This window comes from Penicillium nucicola (genome assembly GCF_028828085.1).
Source record: "Penicillium nucicola strain IBT 29836 chromosome Unknown utg000011l, whole genome shotgun sequence".
Lineage (NCBI taxonomy): Eukaryota > Fungi > Ascomycota > Eurotiomycetes > Eurotiales > Aspergillaceae > Penicillium > Penicillium nucicola.
The window spans coordinates 66,657-87,811 of NW_026643135.1; the positions used below are offsets into that span (position 1 = coordinate 66,657).

A 21,155-nucleotide genomic window follows, 5' to 3' on the forward strand; every position below is an offset into this window, starting at 1 on the left:
TTAAGCCTCCAAATTGAGTTTCTCCAGCAGAGTATCCAGTTTCTCAAGCAAGATCTGATGATTCATCGCATCTTCGTCGAATTCATCTTCAACGATTGCACCGTCCAGAGTTCGAAGTTCCAGAACGGGCGCCTGCTGCAGCATGTGTTTTACGGCAATTGGAGCTGACTGCTTGGAAACATCCAGTGCTTCAACACCTTCGGCAAGCTTCGTGATATCCTCCTCAACCTCCAGTGGCACCTCCTCATCCATCATCTCCTCAAGACCCGCATCGTCGAATCTCAATCTGAACCGTTCTCCAAGATAGAAACGGATATCATCTAACATTTCGATAGAATCGGTCTCTTGTCTCGCTTTGATACGAGATGCAGATTCTTGGATCAATTCCGCAAATTCGGGAGAATCGATGTGAGCTTCGAGGCGATATGCGAGATATCGAGCAGCGAATTCTTCCAGTCGCTGCACGCGTGTTAACCACGCAGCTCGTACAATCGAGTAGATATCAATGTCGTCCTCGTCGGTAGTTCCGCGGGTCTTTGCAGCCTCCGCTTGCGACATTCCAGCACTTCCCAGAGTACTTATGACCACCGCAGCCTTTGTCTTCAGCTTTTCAATGAAGAGCATGTCTGCCGCGAAGAGCACATCGACGGCAATTTCCAAAGGAAAATCAGCTCTTTCTGTGTACAAGAATGTAAGAATGATCTCCAAAACCTCCGGTGAGCAATCAATGTCAATAATTGTCAGGTGCTCTTTGAAATGAGCTTCGCGGAAGGCAGATGTGAACATAGTCTGGAAGAACTCGGATCGCAGAAGCATCGCCCGGTGACAAGGGAACACAACTGACTTTGATCCTTGGCCAGTTTTCTCATCCGCGACAGCTGTCGGGCCGATAGGGATCGAGCTAGGTGTTCCATTGCTGACCTGGGGTTCAGCTTCATCTTCCTCTTCTTCAGGGAGTTCGTCGGCCCTGAGAAGAACATCGGCGAAGATTGTGTTATTGTGATCCCACTTCACATCGTTCACCTTGGAAGTTTCTACCTCCATTTTGTTGCCTAGGACGTTCGTCTGGAACCATTGTTCCATTTGATCCCGACCCTTGGAGATCTCGTCGGTTCTCCGTTGCCGGGCACGTCTCTTGTCTCCACTGTCTAGGATACTATCCAGGAGACTGTGGATTTCCAGGTATTTGGAGACTTTGTCCACTCCAGCAAATGTTTCCGACTCGGTGAAGCCAGTTCCTGGACCACTTCTCAAGTCCCGAGGAGCTTCTCCAAAGTAGAGATATTTTATCGCGGCACCAAATGCCTCTGGTGGAATTGTACTGGGAAGCTTCCATGTTGCGGATTCTGGGGCCGCTGCCAACTTTCCATGGAAGTATGGGGAACGTGCAGCGAGAATGAATTTGTGCAGGTGTAAAGATTGATCGGAGGCAGTCACCACGATATCGGTTGTCACAGGAGACTCTCGTGTTAATAGGGATGTTATATGCGCGGCGAGCGGTTGCAGAGGGTCTGTCGATTTCGAGTAGTCGTATTCGAGAAGGAGGTTTCGGATCCGGTCATTTAGGGCATTGTATAGACATCTGAAAGGTCGCTTTGGTCAATTTCAGCAATTTTATGGATACTCGAATCTACAATACCTTTCTCCTTGGAAAGTGTCACGCTCACACAGTGCACCGGACTCGAGCAGCAGCTGTACGACTTCATAATGGCCACATAGACTGGCCTTTGCATGATTGGTTATTACGTAGTTCTGGGTTTGCCTGCACTTGTACGGCACTCACTAGGATCAATGGAGTGTAATCATAAGGATCACGGGCATTGACATTGACGCCGTCGGTGATTTTCTCCTGGCAAGCTTTCAGATCGCCCTGACGGCAAGCACCGCAAAGCTGACGAAATGGCTCACTGAGATCCAAAGGGTTATCATCCTTGATCGTACCCTCCTTAATGAGCTTCTTTTCATTGACCAAACTGATCTCCAGCTGGTCCTTCCGTAACACAGTCGGCTCTTCGGTATCCATGGTATCCATGGCATATGCAGGTTGCCACTTCGAGGCCAACGGCGGGGAGGAGTTATCGATAAGGTCACGTGTATACTTCAATGGGCCGGCAGAATGGGTAATCACCGCCTACCAAATCTGGCCCCGGCATCTGCACGACTTGGATATCAGGGTCTCGATTGGCATGATCGTTTTAATTGCATCCGTCTGACTTCAATATGACGATGTAAGATCTAGAAAGAAGACAGGATGAATAGATCAGGGAGAGTAGACCCATTTGTCCTCATCACGGGCCCATAGGTGACCTGTCAGTCGGTAGTTGTACAGTACTCTTCCGAAGGCTTTCGCGACAAGATCAAATCTCAAGAGAACCATCACTGGCAACTGATCACTGAACTGAAGCGCAAGCCAACTGCAACTGAAAGATCGGCAGGAACCACTACGTCCTTTCTGTAACGTCATCCCTTGAGATCCGAGACCGCCTTCCTTAGAGGGGCAAGTGCCAATAGTCCCACGGTTGCTAAGCAACAGTCAACCCAAACACTTTAATCTTCAATGCTTCCGTTTGCTCTGCTTCACACCTCCAATCCCTCAACTTTTTACTAACACAGGTCTCTTTTCACGTTCATGCATCTTTGACTCGTATCCTTCCTTTGGTCTCTAGCTTTCTGTTGTCCTCCATCTGCAATCCGTAGCCATGGCGATTGCTCTGGCTGAGGCCGACAAGTATGAAATCTTGGATAAGATTGGTGAGTGTACCATGACATGAACTCCCCCAATGCTTCTACGTCAATTCAATTCTAATGGGACTGTTTCTCCAGGCTGTGGTTCCTTCGGCATCATCCGCAAGGTCAAGCGCAAGACCGATGGATTCGTGAGTGTTGCGTGGTACAGGTTGCGTACACAGGAACCAGACAACTAACTTGGTGGCAATGTAGATTCTGTGTCGCAAGGAGATCAACTATATCAAGATGTCACAGAAGGAACGCGAACAACTCACCGCGGAGTTTAACATCCTCAGCTCCCTTCGTCACCCCAACATTGTCGCATACTACCACCGAGAACACCTCAAGGCAAGCCAGGACCTATACCTCTACATGGAGTACTGTGGAGGTGGAGACTTGGGTATGGTGATCAAGAATTTGAAGAAGGCGAACAAGTATGCCGAAGAGGAATTTGTCTGGCGCATCTTATCCCAACTTGTCACTGCCTTGTTCCGATGTCACTACGGCAATGACCCTTCGGAGGTGGGATCGAATATTTTGGGTCCTGCTCCCAAGGCGTCTGGTCTTAAGGGCAAGCAGGGACAGGTCACCATTCTGCACCGTGATCTCAAACCGGAAAACATCTTCCTCGGTAGTGACAACACAGTCAAGCTGGGTGATTTCGGATTATCCAAGCAGATGCAGTCGCATGACTTCGCCTCCACTTATGTCGGCACCCCTTTCTACATGTCACCAGAGATTTGTGCTGCCGAGAAGTACACTCTGCGCTCCGATATCTGGGCGGTTGGCTGCATCATGTATGAGCTATGCCAAAAGGAGCCCCCTTTCAACGCTCGCACTCACATCCAACTTGTGCAAAAAATCCGTGAGGGTAAATTCGCCCCTTTGCCCGACTACTACTCCCCCGAACTCAAGAACGTCATCGGAAGTTGCCTGCGAGTTAATCCCGATCATCGCCCCGACACTGCAGCTTTGATCAATCTTCCTATCATCCGCCTCATGCGCAAGGAGAAGGAGGTCGTTGATCTGGGCAAAACCTTACGCCGCCGTGAAGAGGTTGCTGTGGCCAAGGTTCGTGATATGGAACAGAATATGGCCAAACTTGAGAAGGACAAACAACAAATGAAAGCCGATATCGAGAGCACTGTTCGCAGGGAATGGGAGGTCAAAGCACGATTAGAGATTGATCGCCAAGTACAGAGCGAGCTTGAGCGTTTGCGCAAACGATTTGAATCTGAAGTCCAAGATAGAGTTGCCATCGAGGTTAAGAAACACAAAGCCAACAACAACACCTCCCGCGACGATGTTTTCCGTACCAGCACCCAGGGCTTGAGTTCATCTCGATCCAGTGGGCAGGGCTGGCGCTCTTCTCGGTCTTCGGCCAACATGACAGACGACAGTGACAGCACTCCATCCAGTACCGCTGATATCACTCAGCTGTCTCTCGGTTCACCCCCCTCGAACAAGAGGAAGCAGCCTAAGAAGGAGACTCGTACTCCATTCTGTCGCTCTAAGACTGTGGTTGACTCTCCTGTGGATGTTCAGATGGCCGAGCCTTCTCCTATCTCAATTGCATCACTCTCACTCTCTCCACGTCGTACTTCTGGAACTGGCGGCGCCCGCAACATTTTTGCTGAGGCCGAACGCAACAAGGCGAAGTGGGAGCCCACTCTGGCTTATTCCGATGACGAGGATGATACCCCCGATCTACCTTCGCCCACTCGCCCGAAGGTCAAGCCCGACCCGCTGAAGGCTCCTCGCCGACCTTTGCTGCGTCACAACACTGCCGCTTTTGTGCAAAAGCTTAGCACTCAACCGTCCCTGTTCCCATCGAGTGGCACCCGCCTGCCTCAGTCCACAAATTCATCTGCCTCTCAGTCTGAGGAGCGCAGCGTCAGTGAAAGCCGAGCCAAATCACCTCACCGTCGCCTGACCAAGATTCCCTCGTCCGCCAACCTTGCTGCTGACGCCTCTCCTACCCGCAAGAGTGCAACCAAGCAGGCCCAACCAAAGGCCAATGGTGGCGGCGAGGAAATGATGAAGGCTGTCATGCAACGCAACATGGGTGGTCGTACCCTCGTTGAGCTTGCCCAAGCTCGTGCTGGAGGTCGTCCAATGGATGAGGTTAAGCGCTGCGCCAGTGACTCTCGGTCTTCTGGTCCCTCGATGCTGAAGTGCTCTGAGCGGGATCCCCCCGCCATCTGGAATCCCGAGCTGGACGAAATGCCCAGTCCCTTCCTTGCCCGTGGAAAGAAAATTATCCGCAATTTGCGGTGATCACTTGCTGCCTCTATTTACTTTCATATTTCGTTCGTCTTTTCGTTATGGCCTTTTTGACCTTTGGTGTGCTTGGAGTTTGACATGAACTAGAGTTCATTCTGGTTGATTTTGGTTTGATTTTGGCGCTTTGGAAGGTGGTTTGATTCCCATTGCTGCTCAACCTTTTTTTTCGCTTTGTCACTTCGTTTCTTGTGCATACTTTCCCCCTACGTCACGGAGTTGGCTCTAATGTTGCGTTCTGGGTGCATCCTTGCCTACATTGCAAGTACACGGAGTTGGATACACATATGCCCCTTTACTGTGTTTCTGTTTGGCTCTTTAGCCTGCGTTGGCTACCCTGCCTCGCCCCGACCTGACTCTTTACTTTTCTTTTGTTGTTATGCCGTCATGCCCTTTCCTTCCATGAAGGAGACGATTGATTCTCTGTACATGTATTCGTTTTGCATAAGTCATGCACTGTTGATTTCTTCTTGATTCACTTAATATTTACCTGAGGGTTAATTACGCCGTTCAACGTACACCTGTTTTTCGCAAATATCCTTTGCTTGTCACATTGGATAAATTCTAGGTGCGCTTCCTGTTCGGGGCGCTTCCTATCTATCTGCTGTTGGTCAACTTAATGAGTCTTCTCGGCATTGTTCGTAGGCTACCTTTTTGACCGGAATCAAAAACCAGTCTTTATTACCAGGTTCCAGCGTAAGCTTCGATCCATTCCAAATATACTGGCTGGTTTCTGATATGTTCGTGGCCTAATTTGTCTATGATATATATCCCACCATTAGCCCGCACAGGCTGCCACCAGGTTAGGTGACATACATATCAATCCTTCACTTGCAGCCACATCGTAAGTTATACCGTAACTGATTCATTGGGTAGATTGAATAGGATTAAGCCCAAGATTCCTCATCCTCAACTTCCTCCATCTGCACCGTTTTGAGTTCGCGGTTGAATCGCTGTTCCTCCTCCTCCAACGACATCGCCACATCTTGCTCCGAAACTTCAGGTACAGGCACAGGCCCTGTGGAAGCATTGTACCCAGCCTTCTCCAGCCGGTCCATTTCCTCAGGCTCCAACAACTTGCCCTGGCCCTTAATGGACTGCTGTTTCATTCGAACAGCGGCAGGAATAAACTTATTCGTTGCCTCCTGCCGCAAATCCCGGATCTCAGGCTTAGCCTCATAAACCGTCCGGGGCGCTGCGACGGGTGTCGGTCTATCTGGTAACGCATGAGGACCACGCCGCTCACCAGCGTCTCCCCGCGCATGCTCTCCGCCCCGTTTCCGCTGCGGACGTGGAATAGGCGGTGGTGTATCCTTTGGCATAGGTATCCTCCTCACATCCTCGTCAGTATCGCTGCTCTCATCATCGGCCGGCATGCGCGTCTCGTCAGACCCGCGCCTCCGCTTGCCCAACACCCCCTCTCTCCCTCCTCGTCCACCCCCCTGTCCGTCGCGGTTGTGATCATGGAATCGGGGTGCTTTGTCGCCGAGGGCTTCGCGCGCTTTTAAGACGCCTCGTAGATCTTTCTCCAGAGCCTCGAGGATCTCTTTGTCGCGCGGTCGTAGTTTCTGTCCTGATTCTTCGGCTTCTTTGAGTTCATTGATCTGTCGTTGGATTCGGTCTGGATTGCGACGCGCGAGCTTTTCGTTTCGTCGTGCTAATGCTTCTGCTTTGCCCTTTTTTAGGCTTTTTTGTTTGTCTTGTTTCCGTTGCGCGGCGGCTGGGTTCACTGAGCGCTCTTTGTCTTTGGCCATTGTGTCGGTTTCGATCTGTCTGGATCGGGGACGGTGATGAATTGATCGGTTGGATTGGCTGGAGATGGATATTGGGTATTGGGTATCGGATATTGGGTAGGTATTGCGAGAGCTTGGCCTTTCGCGTCACGAGGTTCTAGTTGGGTACCGGCACAACGGGTCTGGGGCCCTGAAGCAGAAGAAATCAAGATTGGGAGCGACAAGGGGCAAGTAATGGCAGAGGAACAGAGGTCTAGACTGTCCAAGCGTCGGGCAGGTGGGAAGTCAGCCTCACGATTTAGGCGAAATCTGGCAGAAGCTAAAGCGGAGTGGAGAGCTGTTGGATCCATGGTTCGGACGCTTTTATACTTGGGCTTCACTCGGTCGATGTTAGGGCTTGAGAGGTGTTGGTGAGAAGGGCTACGTGAGATATCACTTTATTCAGTACAGCCTACAGTAGTTCACATTGGATTGCATATATTACATATATTTTACTATGCAGATTGATTGGTGTATGTTCTTGCAGAGCCTCCCCCCCCCTTTCCCCCATCTTGGGCCAGGTGCATTTTACACCAGATGCAATGCAATATCAGTAAAAAAAAACAATCACAAATTGCTTCTTTGGACTCCTTCTTAACCCCCTCTTGAGGGGTGGGGGGTCCGAGGTATCAGGTTTGCGCCTGAGCTTGTGCTCCGACCAAGCATATAAAACACTTGAAATCCCACTAGACCCTTCGGGTGTAACTGGACTTGAGCCGTCAGTTGGCGCCGATACCCCCATCTTCTCTCCTTTTCAAACTAGGCTATACCCCCATTTTCTTCCCTGGACACTGGACTGTCAAAAAACACACACACCATCGCATTCCGGTCTGACTGCGCACAGTCTCTTCTTCCTCTCCGCACCCTCCCCCGCCCATCCTCCATCATGACCTGTGGTCCATTCAGTCTCACATCGAGTTTGATCGGCGCCTCGTAGACTGTCGCGGTCGGAGCATGTCTCTGCCGGGACCAAATGTCCGTCTCAGCCTCGATCCCCGACACTTCGCTTGGCCTCACCTCCTCCGAAATCCAGATCCTCCGACAGCAGCAACAGATTGCCTTGCAGGGCGGCCATGCCGGCAATGGGGTTGCCAGGGGCCGGGGAACTGGGAGAACCAGCAACTCCAGCTCACGCGCTACCAGTGCCGCCAGCAGCCAGGGTCGCTTGCTGTTGGATCCGATGAGTCTCCGCGCGTTGTCGCACCAGCTCGACGGCTTGCAGGCTCAAATCCATCATCGGATCGAATATGTATGTGCCGCCTAGTGGAGGAGGCCATCGATCCCGGGAGTGATTGTTCTAACGTTGATGTGATAGCTCGAAGATCAAATGCAGCGCTCCATCCAAAACACCTACGACCGCGCGGGAAACGTCATTCGCAATGCGGATGCGGAGATTGCCCGCACCCGCGAGATTCTTGCCTCCATCGACGAGTTGGATAATGATTTGGCCAAGATTGCCCATATCCGTGAAATCGTCAGAGGTTTCCGTGGCCGCATCGAGAACTTGGATCACCGCATTGACCAGAGTTCCCGACGACGGCGATGAATCGACTCCTATACTTCCTGAACACCTTCTTAACCGACAGACCAACAGCCCTTGCCATTGCATAAGATCATGAATCCTTCACTCCTTCATGTCTCTCTTCTACTCTCTACTCGACCGCTGGATGGTCTTACTGATACATCAATTCCTCTTCGCACAATACCGGAATGAAGGCCGACAGAACAAAAAGAAACAAAAAACTATATACCGACCCCGTCCTCGCGGACCACTTATCATTTCATTTGTCTGCGCGTCTAAGTTATGAACAATTGGATAAAAGAACTGCATGCCCCACGGCACTGTCGAGACGACTCAATGAGAATACGACCTCGATAGGATAGCAGTATATGATGCGCTGAAGTTGGATTGATGAAGGCCAGACTACGTATCTTGCTTGAAATCTTGGACATTTGATGATTATGAAGGATTTTTAATTTTTCCGAGTGTATAAACACGACTCTTTCTGTCTCTGGTTTGATGCTTCTGCTTTTTCCACTGTTTCGATTCCCCTCTCTGCATTTCTCGTGTACATTGCTCTGGGCCTTTTCTGCGTTGATTTTAGCCGTTATGAGGATATCATAGTAAGGCTTGCAATTTTCTTTTGGCAGTATAATTCCGCAGTTTCACAATTCCATCGTTCTTTCGGTTGGAGAATTCGGTTCACGCATCAGTCCAAATTTAGGTTGACCGTAATGGGAGGAGACGCCGTCGTCGGATGCGGCATCCACGAAGTTTGCTCATCTTTGCTTGGCAGATTCTTGTGTATCTTCAATATGCTCATTGTCTGACAATCATGTCCACGAAGAGTGCAGCTTAGTTGCCACGAGCATTTCAATTCATGTTTGGACCAGCAGCTTATATGAAATCGAAGACTATTAGCCTCCCATGACCATAGATTCAAGACGATGTGGCCATGTCACCGGTTGTACCATGTGATGCGATATGTGTGACGACAAGTTAAATCTGCGCAGAGTTGACCGGGCTAGGAATGAAGTTGTTGTCATCTCGACTGCATTGATCATGTTGCCGTCTCCATGACATCCGCAGTTTTCACGTCCGCATTTGTGGCAGTAGCTTGACATTGTAATGCTGATTCCTCACGACGTTGTATAAGCTTTTTTCCACGCTTCTCTGTTTGAGGAAACCGCTTTTCGGTTCCGCACTTGAAGCAGCGGACGACCAGTACATCGGCCCATGGCTTGTTGCCGCCACGACTCGCATTCTCGATCTTATGTGAACAGTTTACATCAGGCGCAAGGAGCGTATCACATCGCTTGCAGATAGATCTCTTTAGTGCAACCGGCAGTCGGATTTGAGTCTTTAATGCCACGCCGCGTAGATGAGAAATGCATACCCGGGAGAGGTTGTCCATTGGTTCTTTCGTCTTTCGAGAATTAGAAGGGTCCTTGATACGCTGATTTTCAGCAGAGATGTTGTGTGTAGATTGAGTCATAGCAGAGGAACCGGTCTCCTCAGTGTTCACTTGGTGGGCTGTCTGCTGTTGCACGTTTTGCAGATAGACAGCTGCTTTGTGAAGGTAGTCCAGTCGAGCTCGAACATGACCCTGCAAATTCTTGTTGTCTTTCTTAACCTTGGCCTTTGGCCCATTTTTGGCCATGTTCTTGGTCACGTTCTTGGCCATTTGCGCTTGAATGGGACCTGACTAGTTGTTGCTGCATCTCAAACTTGCATGTGGAAGCTTATGCCGCTAGTCCCAAAGCGGTGAGACTGATTATCACGTGATTCAGCCAACCTCTTCTCATCGCCTTAACCTTCGCACCTTTGTACGTCGACACGCCCTGCCATTCAACCAGCGTCACGTCCTGATTCTTCTTTTCATCTCTGTTGACTCCATTTTCTGTCTTATTTGAAATCCCAACACAACTACTTTACAAGTCACGATGTCTCACGAGGAAGATCTCATCGATTACTCCGACGAGGAGCTGCAGACCACCACTCAGCCCACCACCACCGCTGCGCCCGCCGCCGCCAATGGTGACGATGATAAGCAGGGTGATCTTACGGTCACTGGTGGTCGCCCCGACAAGAAGGGCAGCTACGTTGGTATCCACTCGACCGGTTTCCGCGATTTCCTCCTGAAGGGTGAACTCCTTCGCGCCATCACCGACTGCGGCTTCGAACATCCATCGGAGGGTTAGTCTAACTCATTTCCCACAAGCGTTCCTCCATCTTTCCAAGCTCCAACGTCCGTCCATCCTCGCGGCAAGATTCTTCGGTCGGTATATCTGGCAGTCAGCCCTGTTTCGATTCTGCAGACGACATGAGGATACGCGCTTTTGAATAAAAAGACAATCTCCTTATTATATTTATGGTCGGAGGTCCTGAAACTCTTGCGCAGAGCTCAGCCTCTATCACGGACCACCACATTCTTCGTGGGGATTGGCGCATTGGTGGATCGTGCGTGTTTTAGCGCTGTCATTATCAGCGTCCCTCATGTTGTCTGCAGAGCAGGTTTCCTATGAATCTTGTGTATTTTTGGGTGGCCTACAGGCACCGCACGTTGATGAGGGGGATGAAGATGACCTCATGGCATCAATCTGCGCGATCCTATAGGATGGACGGACCTTGCGAGACGAATTGCCTTTGCTTCTCATTTCATCGAACACAATCTAACATCGGCCCCACCCCCACAGTCCAGCAAGTTTGCATTCCGACTGCTATCCTGAACGTCGATGTTCTTTGCCAGGCCAAGTCCGGTCTCGGTAAGACCGCTGTCTTTGTTCTCACCACTCTTCACCAACTGGAGCCCGTCCCTGGTGAATGCCAGATCCTGGTCATGTGCCACACCCGTGAGCTCGCCTACCAGATTAAGAACGAGTACGCCCGTTTCTCCAAGTACCTGCCCGACGTCAAGACCGCCGTCTTCTATGGTGGTACCCCTATCCAGAAGGATGTCGAGACTCTGTCCAGCAAGGAGACCTATCCTAACATCGTTGTCGCCACCCCCGGTCGTCTGAATGCGCTCGTTCGCGACAAGAAGCTGTCTCTCCGCAATGTCAAGGCTTTCGTCCTCGATGAGTGTGACAAGATGCTTGACCAGATCGGTACGTTCACGGAGGAAAACCCCCCCCCCCCAATAACCTCACTAATGTCTCTCAGACATGCGCCGTGATGTCCAGGAGATCTTCCGTGCCACCCCCGCCGATAAGCAGGTTATGATGTTCAGTGCCACTCTCTCCCAGGAGATCCGTCCCATTTGCAAGAAGTTCATGCGCAACCCCCTCGAGGTTTACGTCGATGACGACACCAAGCTCACCCTTCACGGTTTGCAGCAATACTACATTAAGCTGAGCGAGCAGGAGAAGAACCGCAAGCTGAACGAGCTTCTCGACAACCTTGAGTTCAACCAGGTCATCATCTTCGTCAAGAGCACCCAGCGCGCCAACGAGCTTGATAAGCTGCTCCGCGAGTGCAACTTCCCCAGTATCGCTGTTCATTCCGGTGTCAGCCAGGAGGAGCGGTATGTTCATCTCCGCCCGCTATTGTCGCCTCTTTCTAATTCTAATTCTCCCACAGTATCAAGCGCTACAAGGAGTTCAAGGAGTTCAACAAGCGTATTTGTGTCGCCACTGATGTCTTCGGCCGTGGTATCGATATCGAGCGTATCAACCTTGCCATCAACTACGATCTCCCTGCCGATGCCGATTCCTACCTTCACCGTGTCGGTCGTGCCGGTCGTTTCGGTACCAAGGGTCTTTCCATCTCCTTCGTCAGCAACGAGGACGACGAGAAAGTCCTCAAGGAGATCGAGAAGCGATTCGAAGTTGCCCTCCCGTCAGTTCCCCCAGACCCCCAGGAATTTTATGATCAAGCGCTCACATCCCCCCAGTGAATACCCCGAGGAAGGAGTCGACTCCACCACCTACATGGCTTAAATGCCCGGTGAAAACTTTTTTTCCAATTTTTCTTTTCTCTTTCCGATTGTAACTGGCGCAATAGCTCGGGCTTTGATATCATTTTTTCTCGTGGGGCACTCTCTCTGCCCTTGCTGCAGAGTGAGGCAAACTCTGTCATGTATTTGAAGATAGCACTGGAATCAAGAATGGGTTGACCCTGCACACGCTTTGTCCGTACCGTGATCGTGTCGGAAGAAAGACCTCTAAATCCGACCAGGTGGTCAAGACCCTGCCAAGTATCCGACCCAGTTAGAGTGGATAAAAGACATCTAATCTCCGAATCGATCATCGCCATCCCCATCTGCTCTGGGGTCCAATCTGTAGAGGTCCACAAATAACCACGCGCAGAACTCCGTCGAGACCTCGCCTATATATCCTCAACTTGAGCAGTAGTCTGCAGTCGAGCCCCCAATCTGACTTGCAGAGCTCTACAGTACATGTGCATTGCAATTTCCTCCACTCGATACCTATTTCAGATGTTGTAATCTGACTGATCCAACCCTATCTGCCCAGTACTGGATATGTATGGTATGATATGATATCGAGCTGTACATTGTTTGCGATATTCGCCGAATCAAAGTGAATCCGGTCGGTCTGTTTCATAGACTTGCTGTGCATAATCTATTTAATTTCTGCTCGTCAGCTGCTCCCTCGAATTGAGAAAACTTTCCCCTGCCTGCAGCAGTAATGACCATGAAAACCGTCGACCACATGGATCCGGGATGGAAATTAGGATATGCTGGATGATCTGCTAGATGGTCATGGAATACGTCAACTCAATTCCGCCCCAGACGATCAATTTAATCATGTTGGTCCCAAATCTCAATTCTCCATCCCTACCATGGGCATTTACAGTATCACCCCGACATGATATATTATACGAGCCCTGGAAGCAACATCAAGGTAATTCCAATTAAACCAAACAGCTACCGATAAGTAATCCAGTCAAGGCTTAAGCCACACAACCGAAATGAAGAAAAGTGGCCCAAAGCACCCACTAGTAGACGTTGAAAAACGCTGGTTGGCCGCCAAAGTCCACCGGCCCGATCGACTTACAGGCTTAGCGTCCATCCGCAAAACAAGGCACAAGACAGCTAATCCTCCCAAGCCTGTCTCGGGGGTTTCTGTGTCCACCAGAGGGGCAGATGGTTTCGTTTCAGCGGCACTGAGTCACTTTAGTCTTAGGGATAGAGATGCGAGTACGAGAACGGTGTTCCCGGGGGGGGGGGGGGGGGGTTCATTGCCACTGCCGAGACATGATCGTGCACCTTCGACTGAGTTTTCCAATGAGAGACTTCGAGCCTCTTTGGTTGTCAACCTCCGCTGAGTCAAGTACAACGGGCGTGAACTAGCGTGAGACAAGGCCTTCTCGATGCATCCGCGTGTTTCCGGGTTTAGGGCTTGGGCCCCTGGTACAGATTAATGGAGTTTCAGGGTTAATTAATGGCAAACCGGTATTAAACGAGCTAAATGAACTAAACTAAGGGAATTAATGGCTTTGAATGACATGTGTGGCTCTGGGATTTTCAATAGCTTTCCTAGTCACATACCTTGATACTGGTTGCGGGATGCTGCAAACGTGCCCCTAGCTCTTCTATTTCCGGCCTGCATTATTCAAGTCTGGATTTTCGGTGTTTATGTGGTGGTGTGGTGTACCCAGTATACAGTATTCTATTGCTCCACAGTCAAATCCAGGTCTGGCCTTGAACATCCTCTACGTTCTAGCCCCTTTCTACTGGCTTTCTACCGTATATCGCCCGGATGACGGATTCTGGATTACTCTCTGCGATTGCATAGTCCACGTTCAATATCGTAAATCCCCGATATCAAACTCCCGAGTCAGGCACATCCCTTGATTGAACTGCAATCGGAACGTCGATCACTGTGGCATGCTGGGATTATCAACACCGCCCCCTTCCAGCCGATCCTGACCATCCCTTGGAACTTTAGCCACTCAGCCTCCATGCAGTAATGCTAGATGATTTGTTCAGTAGCGTTAGTGTTCTTCTAACGGCAGAGTGCCAGTGAACAAAAGTCGCTGTATTTGTAATTTTGATTTGCTCTCTGTCCCTCTTTTGCTGTGTTTTATGCGACTACCGACATCAGAGTAATTCCAAGCCCTCAATTGTTCAAGGTTCACGAGAATGTCGGATGTCGGAGTGGAGGGAGCGAGTGCGAGGGGGGGGGCTCCCCCTCTTGTTTCCCTCTTGTTTCCTTGTCGTATGACAGTCTAGTTGTTAATTTTGAATGTGGTCGAACCGACAAACGTCCATGCTGTACTTTGTACTTGGCTGCCGGGTGACCAGCACGTCTATGTCTGTGTAGCTGTGTCCCTGATTGCGGTTGATATAGTTCCAGGATGCTCGTGTCGGGCTGCATGGACACTGTGTTTGTACCAGGATTCACTTGCAGCTTACTATTGAAAAACAAAACACAGTGCCGAACAAGGTTCTGTGTGATTCATGACTTGACAGGTCTGCATCTCGGCCACGAATCACATAGTGGGTTTCCGAGTGGATGTAGTGACGGAGGCCAGCACGCGGCCGATATCAAGGACGCGTCAATCGTTGGGGAGCTATTGTTACGTAGACTGACTGTACTGCTGTACAGCTTTGGGATATGCTATTTGGCTATCCTGCTACATACTGTGATTGAAGTGTATACTCAGCTATCATTCCCGAAGTATGGAAGTGTGTATGGTATTGTAAATAAACTGTATCGGGAAAATGAAAAAAACAAAAAAAAGGACGATAATTATAGATATGCCCTCCACTCTGTGCATACCAGGATAAACATATCCCATCGACTTCACTTCTAGTTTTACAATCTCTAGGGGGAAATCATATTTCACAGTGGAAGCTCTCCCATTTTGAAAATTGAAAGGTTTTCAAAGTTCTCAAAGTTCCAAAGTTCCCCCGAATTAATTGCGTGGCCATAGATAGGGCCCCCATTGTGAGAGAGAACAGGGAACAAGAACAAAAATTGGGAAATTAGGAGTCAGAGAAGAGGGCACAAAAAGGAATTCACATCAGAACCAACAGGAAATCAACTCCATAGACACGCAAATCCAGTAGATCAACCACGAGATAGAGACCAGACAGGCACAAAAAAGCAAATAACCGCATCCAGACTTATCATCCGTTTCCGGAGGGGACGTTGAATCGAAAAAAAAAAAGAAGCTTACGAGCGCGTACAATCTTCCTTTCTTCCCCAATCCGACACTTCAAAGGACATCCAACGTGCCCCCTCTCTCTCCATCTTTCCTCTCCTCCCCTTTTACGCTTCTTCCTTCCTTCAACTCTCCATTGGCCCTCCGTCAACTTCACTTATAGGCGTCACGCCTTCTGCTCCCCGGGTCACTCCCGCCTTCCCTCGATGGCTCCTCCTCCACGTTTGCGCATTCTGTCCGGTGAGCTTCACTGTCAACACCCCTCGTGATGGGCAAGCTAACGGTGTGTGCAGTTGGTGGCAATGCGATTTCTGCTTTCCTGTCATGGCGTCTGCAGGCCACAACCTCCTGCGATGTCACTTTAGTCTGGAAATCAGGCTTTGACGCTGTATCACAATATGGTGTCTCATTCAAGTATGTGGTCTGGTTCTGATGGTCAGCCAGATGGCTAATCTCCCTGCAGATCCAAAGCATTCGGCAACGAACGATTTAAGCCCCGACATGGTGAGAAGCATCCCCTGAGGCTCTCTCGCCCCCTCTTCGCCACTGGCTAACTGGTCTCTAGTCGTTCGTGCCCCCGAAGATGCCTCCTCTCGTGAAAATGCCTACGACTATGTCATTCTCTGCGTGAAGGCCCTGCCCGATGTCTATGACCTAGCGTCGGTCATCGAATCCGTGGTCACTCCTCAACACACATGTATCCTGGTCAACACCACAAATACCCTCGGGATTGAGGCTCATCTCGAGCAACGGTACCCTACCAACGTCATCCTCTCCCTCGTCTCCAACGTCGAAATCTCCCAGACTGGCCCCAGTGAGTTCGAGCATCTAAGCTCGAGCGAGATTTATGTGGGCGCAACCAACAAGCAAACTTCCATTCCCACCTCCATCCAGAATGACATGGCCGCCGCATTGGCGATGACCCTGAATTCGGGCCAGGTGGACTGCAAAGTCTCGGAGAACATTCGCCAGGAGCAATTCGAGCGAATGATTGGGTGAGTTCTGTCCGATTCAGCGTCAAACCCGTGCTAACAAGTTGCAGCCCGATCGCGTTCCATCCCGTCAGCGTTTTGTTCGAAACCCCCAACCACACACAGCTTCTCGAGAAAACCGGCGTTCGTCAAGTGATAACAGGCGTCATTGATGAGTTGATGGAGCTTGCCTCGGCCCAAGGCTGCTCGTTCCCCAGTGATTTCCGGGAGAAGACGATCGAAAAAATGATCGCCACGGATGCTCCGACCATAATGTACCAGGATTTCCAGGCCCGGCGCCCGATGGAGATTGAGACTTTCCTCGGATCCCCGATCAAGCTCGCTCTCGAGTCCAACACTCGTGTTCCCCGGATTGAATCCTTGTACGCGATGCTGCACCACGCCAATATTATCAACCAGAGCAAGCCTCGACAGGAATCTCCACCTGCATCAGTGATGGGCCAGCCCCCTCCACGATTGTCATCCGCCCCTCAGCAGCGCCCCATGATGAACGGCGGACCCATGAACGGTGGACCTATGAACGGCGGAGCTATGAATGGTGGACACCCGGCTATGCGGGCCAGCCGCACACCCTCCGGCATGGGCATCCCCCAACAAAGACGCGGCCCGCCTCCAGGCATGATGCGTGGGCCTCCACCAGGGGGTCCAATGGGACCCAACCGGATTCCTCGCGACCCATCATTGGAAGGGCTCGAAGAGTTCAGCCATTTGGTAGTATACGATGAGTCCGGCGAGAGCATCCCACACCAGAACGGGAATGGCGCCCTTGAGCCCGGATCGGCGCCAGCTACGGATATCGCGCTGCGGGAGCGGGAGTTGGCCCTTCGCCAACGAGAGCTGCAGCTCCGGGAACAAGAGATGGGTATGCGTCGTGGTCCCCCTGGCCCTGCGCGCCGTGGACCTCCCTCGCGGGCCCCGGCAGCATTTGACGAAGAGGACGAGGACTACTTCGACCCCATGGACAGCATGGCCATCCCTCACCTCGATCCCGATAGTGTGGACATGATGAGCATGACTTCCCGCCGAGGCCGCAAGGGTCCTTCCCACAGTCAATTCCGCAAAAACCCTGAGTTCTCTATGTCCGCCCCGCCCAGCCGACCCTCCTCATCCGCTTTCGGGCGCTACTTTGGCAGGAAGCGTGCGAGTGATCGTGTGATGCAAGAAATTCCGGGTCTCCACGATTCTCTAATGGACAACCCTATGATGAGCTACTCCTCCAACAGATATGGTGCCGTTGACCGAAACCAGATGAGCATGGACTCACGAGCCAACTCCCTCACGGCCAGCCACATGGGTGACTACCCACCGAGGCCCTTCCCGACGAGCCGGCGTAACAGCCAGTCACCTGGAACTCCCCTCGGCGGACCACCCGGATCCTCTGGACCCCATGGCCCTCCTGGGCCAGGACCCCGAATGGGTAGACCCCCAACTGCACACGACCATAGCTTTGGACCCCCTAATGGACCTCACGGTCAACCGTCGCCCCCTGGTAACATGCGAACGCCGGTGCCGCGGTATCCTCCTGGACAGGGAAACGCGGTAGGGCCGCAGCAGGTTGAACAACACTATGGGGTGAGCAATACGTTTCCTGCCAAAGGTCCTCTTAAAAACAAAAGTCTGACCGGAAGTGCGAGCGCCAGCGCGGAGAGTGGTGATAGTGGAGCGAGCGCGAACCTCGATTCTGAACCTTCATCTCATAGCAGTCAAGTCAGCCTGGGTCCCGGAGTCACAGCACCTGTTCGCTGAACCCATCCCGATGCTTGACTCAATTTCCTTCACGTTTCATTCGGCCTGGACGAACTCTCCACCGAATCTTGGTCATGTTTGGACCGTTTTGCATCACGGCGTGTCAATTCAGCGGGAATATCATTCTTCGGTCCCGAAGGAGGCACCGGTTAATACTGCTGTTTCGTTTCTTTACATATACATGAGGGACATAGGGGTCTTCATTGCTTTACTTTTTTTTCTGTTTCCGGAGTGGATTGGGATATGGGTGTGTGTGCGTTTTGCCTTTTTTTTTTGTTTCCGATTTCCCTCTGCATCGATACTCATCTTCGCGGCATTATCGATTTCTAATGAGGCTGCGCGAGCCAATTCGGGTCAATTATCCTTCCTCTCTCACACTCTCTGTCCTATCTTTTTTTGTCTTTTCGCAGCATGTCGATATAGCGTCGTCGGCAATCTCACCTGCCCATCTTCTCATCTCTCTGCATGACTGTACACTACTCGGGCCGGCGCATTCCTTTTCTGTGGACTCGTATACGCCTGTCTTTGCTTTGTTTCCCTTACCTCCATTTGCTGGGCACTTCCTTCCTTTGCTTTTTCCTTGTCTTGACAGCCCTACGATTTGGGCGCATTCCAAAAGAGCTGGAGGTTGATTTATGTTGAGTTGCCTTCTGGGTCTGCGCTTTGCTGGGCATTAATGAGTGTGACTGTTCGGTCTGGACAGACTGTATCCTTTTGAATTGATAGAGCTTCCCTTATATCATCTACATTTGAAATAGAATAAAACTTCGCTATAAGGTAAACCTTGGAACTTGGTATTCACAGTCTAGTATACGATAGCGTATCACCACGTGATGTAAACATCCCCTCCAACAATCAATCAACAATCAGCCAACAATTCCAATTCAGCACCACAACAACCTACCACAAAACGACCACAAAGCCGCCCAACATGCCCATTCCCCCAATCCACCGTCGCCAAGACTCAACAACAACAACCTACAACCCCCGTCCCTCAATGCCCCAAAACACATTCAACCAAACCCAAACCTTTACCCAAACAACCAACACGCAACCCCATATCCCCTCCTCAACACCCTCAATGTCCCAAGCCAAAACCCGCCAATATGCCCACCTACACGCCCAACTGGCTCAGCTAAACGCTAACCTGGCTGATACGGAGAACCTGCTTCGGATGACTGCCGTCCAGGCTGGTGATATGCGTTTCTTGGGTGGGTATATGGGTGCGTTGTTTATGGGGTCTGCTAAGATTCTCGGAGAGGAGGGGGTTCGTGCAAATGCCGATTTAGATTCGAGGGATGGAGCTGTCAAGAAGGAGGGGGGTGAGGATGAGGAGTGAATTGATTGAGTTGGCGGATTATTGAATTTGGGGTTTTGCATGGCAAGGGTAGATGGACCTGGATCCAGGATTGGTACTTGGTATGTGACTGGATTGAATTCTATATCTATGAATATTGCTAACTTTGTTCACATCCAGAGCTCCGGTGGTGATATTTACTTGCTCTGTCCACCTGGACCTGGACCTGGGCATCGAGTATCGCACATGGTACACAAGTGACCAGTGCAATCAGTCAACAACAAACTGCCCGCCGAGAATGATAGCCGGCTCATTGATACTATTGTGCTCGTAACTGCGGTCATGTCAGCCCTATTCAACCTGCCTCTTCACATTTCTTCACGCATTACACGCGGACAGTTTCGCTTCTGTCAAGGATATTCAATCTTACCTGAGAGTGCCGATACCACCGGCCTCCAGAATCAGCGATGTCTCTGTCAACGGCTTCCCAACCCAGCGCATAGCAAATGCACGCAGGATATGTCCATGCGCAACGACAAGTACATCACCCTTGGTATCATCGGACTTTCCAAAGCAGGAACTCTGGTATTTCGTCCTGATGTCGGCGATCAGAGCGTCAAGACGGCGGATGACATCTTCGGGGGATCTGCGGAAGGCAATTGGATTAGCATACCCAGTAACTTAGCCGAAATGCAATGCAATCAAGGACCCTAGCATAAGCAAGGAAACAGAAACAGTAGAGAGAAAAAAGAAAGGTACAACTCACTCTCCACCAGGACATCCATCTGTCCAGATATTCCATGGCCCCTCTCCCCTCTCAGCCCTAATCTCCCGAATCTGCTTACTAGTCAACCCCTCATAATCACCGTAATCCCACTCGCGCACAGCATCGGTGATCTCCACGCGTGCCTCAGTCCGAATAGCTTCTTGCTCTTCAGACTTACGCTGCTCGGTCCAAGGGAGTCGTTCACGACAGCCAATCTCGAGGAGTTCGAGGGTCCGTTGGGCGCGGGTGCGGGGTGAGACGAAGCTGTCTTGTATTAGCTGTGATCTTGCTCGAGGTATGTTATAGATAATTATGGTGGATTGTGAGGATTAATTACTAAGGTAGGGATTATAACATACATATGTGCCAGCTTCTTGGGAACAACAAGTCTGTCATCACCGAAGAGTGCTTTCCCGGTTGCGCGGATACGCTTCTCGCCGTTGGCTGTTAGCGGGAGATCCGTTTCACCGGTGTGTCGCCCGTTGAGGGACCATTCGGTTTCGCCGTGACGGATGATAAAGCAGCGGGGTGGCATTGTGCGGAATTGGACTTGTGAAGGTGGGATTGAGTGAGATCTGGAGAGTAAGCTCTGAGACTGGATTTCAGCCTTTCGTCATGGTGGGTCCTCTCCAACCTTGGAAGAGTTAGATAATCCCTTATATAAGCCCTTATATAATCCTGTACATAAGCTTGGAAGCTCGGAATCTGGTCTTGGCCATGTCTGATCCATGTCCCAAAGTCTGATATTCCACTAACTCTGTCGGGCAAACAGGCACCAGGAACTTCCCCGTCACCGGAGTCTCTAGCCCATCATCGTCCGATTTAGGGAATATTCACCCGCGCATACTTCGGTCCGTCGAGATTCTCCGCCCCAGCCGAGATGCTGATTGGCTGAGCCAACTCTAGCTCTAGCCTCATTGGAAGGGTCCATACTCGTGGCTATGGA

The 21,155-nt window shown here is 50.8% G+C and overlaps 9 protein-coding genes across 9 annotated transcripts; 5 read left to right on the forward strand and 4 right to left on the reverse strand.

The window, feature by feature from the left end:
• Positions 1-2,032, reverse strand: N7511_011115 (ankyrin repeat and BTB/POZ domain protein; the record flags this gene model as incomplete). Its single annotated transcript, XM_057133492.1, has 3 exons — positions 1-1,582; positions 1,640-1,725; positions 1,784-2,032. The coding sequence occupies 3 exons, from the start codon at positions 2,030-2,032 to the stop codon at positions 1-3; spliced, it is 1,917 nt and encodes a 638-aa protein (XP_056978780.1).
• A 667-nt stretch (positions 2,033-2,699) lies between these two features.
• On the forward strand, positions 2,700-5,004 carry nimA (serine/threonine protein kinase nimA; the record flags this gene model as incomplete). The annotated part of the gene is made up of 3 exons (XM_057133493.1): positions 2,700-2,751; positions 2,824-2,876; positions 2,941-5,004. The coding sequence occupies 3 exons, from the start codon at positions 2,700-2,702 to the stop codon at positions 5,002-5,004; spliced, it is 2,169 nt and encodes a 722-aa protein (XP_056978781.1).
• Positions 5,005-5,894: 890 nt separating this feature from the next.
• Positions 5,895-6,761, reverse strand: N7511_011117 (WW domain binding protein 11; the record flags this gene model as incomplete). Its single annotated transcript, XM_057133494.1, has 1 exon — positions 5,895-6,761. The coding sequence occupies one exon, from the start codon at positions 6,759-6,761 to the stop codon at positions 5,895-5,897; it is 867 nt and encodes a 288-aa protein (XP_056978782.1).
• A 991-nt stretch (positions 6,762-7,752) lies between these two features.
• Positions 7,753-8,325, forward strand: N7511_011118 (uncharacterized protein; the record flags this gene model as incomplete). The annotated part of the gene is made up of 2 exons (XM_057133495.1): positions 7,753-8,028; positions 8,095-8,325. 2 exons carry the CDS (start codon positions 7,753-7,755, stop codon positions 8,323-8,325), a joined length of 507 nt encoding a protein of 168 aa, XP_056978783.1.
• Positions 8,326-9,340: 1,015 nt separating this feature from the next.
• On the reverse strand, positions 9,341-9,964 carry N7511_011119 (ribonuclease P Rpr2/Rpp21/SNM1 subunit; the record flags this gene model as incomplete). Its single annotated transcript, XM_057133496.1, has 1 exon — positions 9,341-9,964. The coding sequence occupies one exon, from the start codon at positions 9,962-9,964 to the stop codon at positions 9,341-9,343; it is 624 nt and encodes a 207-aa protein (XP_056978784.1).
• Positions 9,965-10,223: 259 nt separating this feature from the next.
• N7511_011120 (ATP-dependent RNA helicase SUB2) lies at positions 10,224-12,237 on the forward strand (the record flags this gene model as incomplete). The annotated part of the gene is made up of 5 exons (XM_057133497.1): positions 10,224-10,476; positions 10,977-11,387; positions 11,443-11,803; positions 11,860-12,117; positions 12,173-12,237. 5 exons carry the CDS (start codon positions 10,224-10,226, stop codon positions 12,216-12,218), a joined length of 1,329 nt encoding a protein of 442 aa, XP_056978785.1. The 3' UTR covers positions 12,219-12,237.
• Positions 12,238-15,614: 3,377 nt separating this feature from the next.
• On the forward strand, positions 15,615-18,146 carry N7511_011121 (ketopantoate reductase family protein; the record flags this gene model as incomplete). The annotated part of the gene is made up of 5 exons (XM_057133498.1): positions 15,615-15,648; positions 15,702-15,822; positions 15,872-15,912; positions 15,974-16,403; positions 16,451-18,146. The coding sequence occupies 5 exons, from the start codon at positions 15,615-15,617 to the stop codon at positions 18,144-18,146; spliced, it is 2,322 nt and encodes a 773-aa protein (XP_056978786.1).
• A 931-nt stretch (positions 18,147-19,077) lies between these two features.
• N7511_011122 (DASH complex subunit HSK3 family protein) lies at positions 19,078-19,485 on the forward strand (the record flags this gene model as incomplete). Its single annotated transcript, XM_057133499.1, has 1 exon — positions 19,078-19,485. One exon carries the CDS (start codon positions 19,078-19,080, stop codon positions 19,483-19,485), a length of 408 nt encoding a protein of 135 aa, XP_056978787.1.
• Positions 19,486-19,713: 228 nt separating this feature from the next.
• On the reverse strand, positions 19,714-20,744 carry N7511_011123 (histidine phosphatase family protein; the record flags this gene model as incomplete). The annotated part of the gene is made up of 4 exons (XM_057133500.1): positions 19,714-19,777; positions 19,874-20,089; positions 20,210-20,473; positions 20,569-20,744. The coding sequence occupies 4 exons, from the start codon at positions 20,742-20,744 to the stop codon at positions 19,714-19,716; spliced, it is 720 nt and encodes a 239-aa protein (XP_056978788.1).
• Between the last annotated feature and the right edge of the window lie 411 nt (positions 20,745-21,155).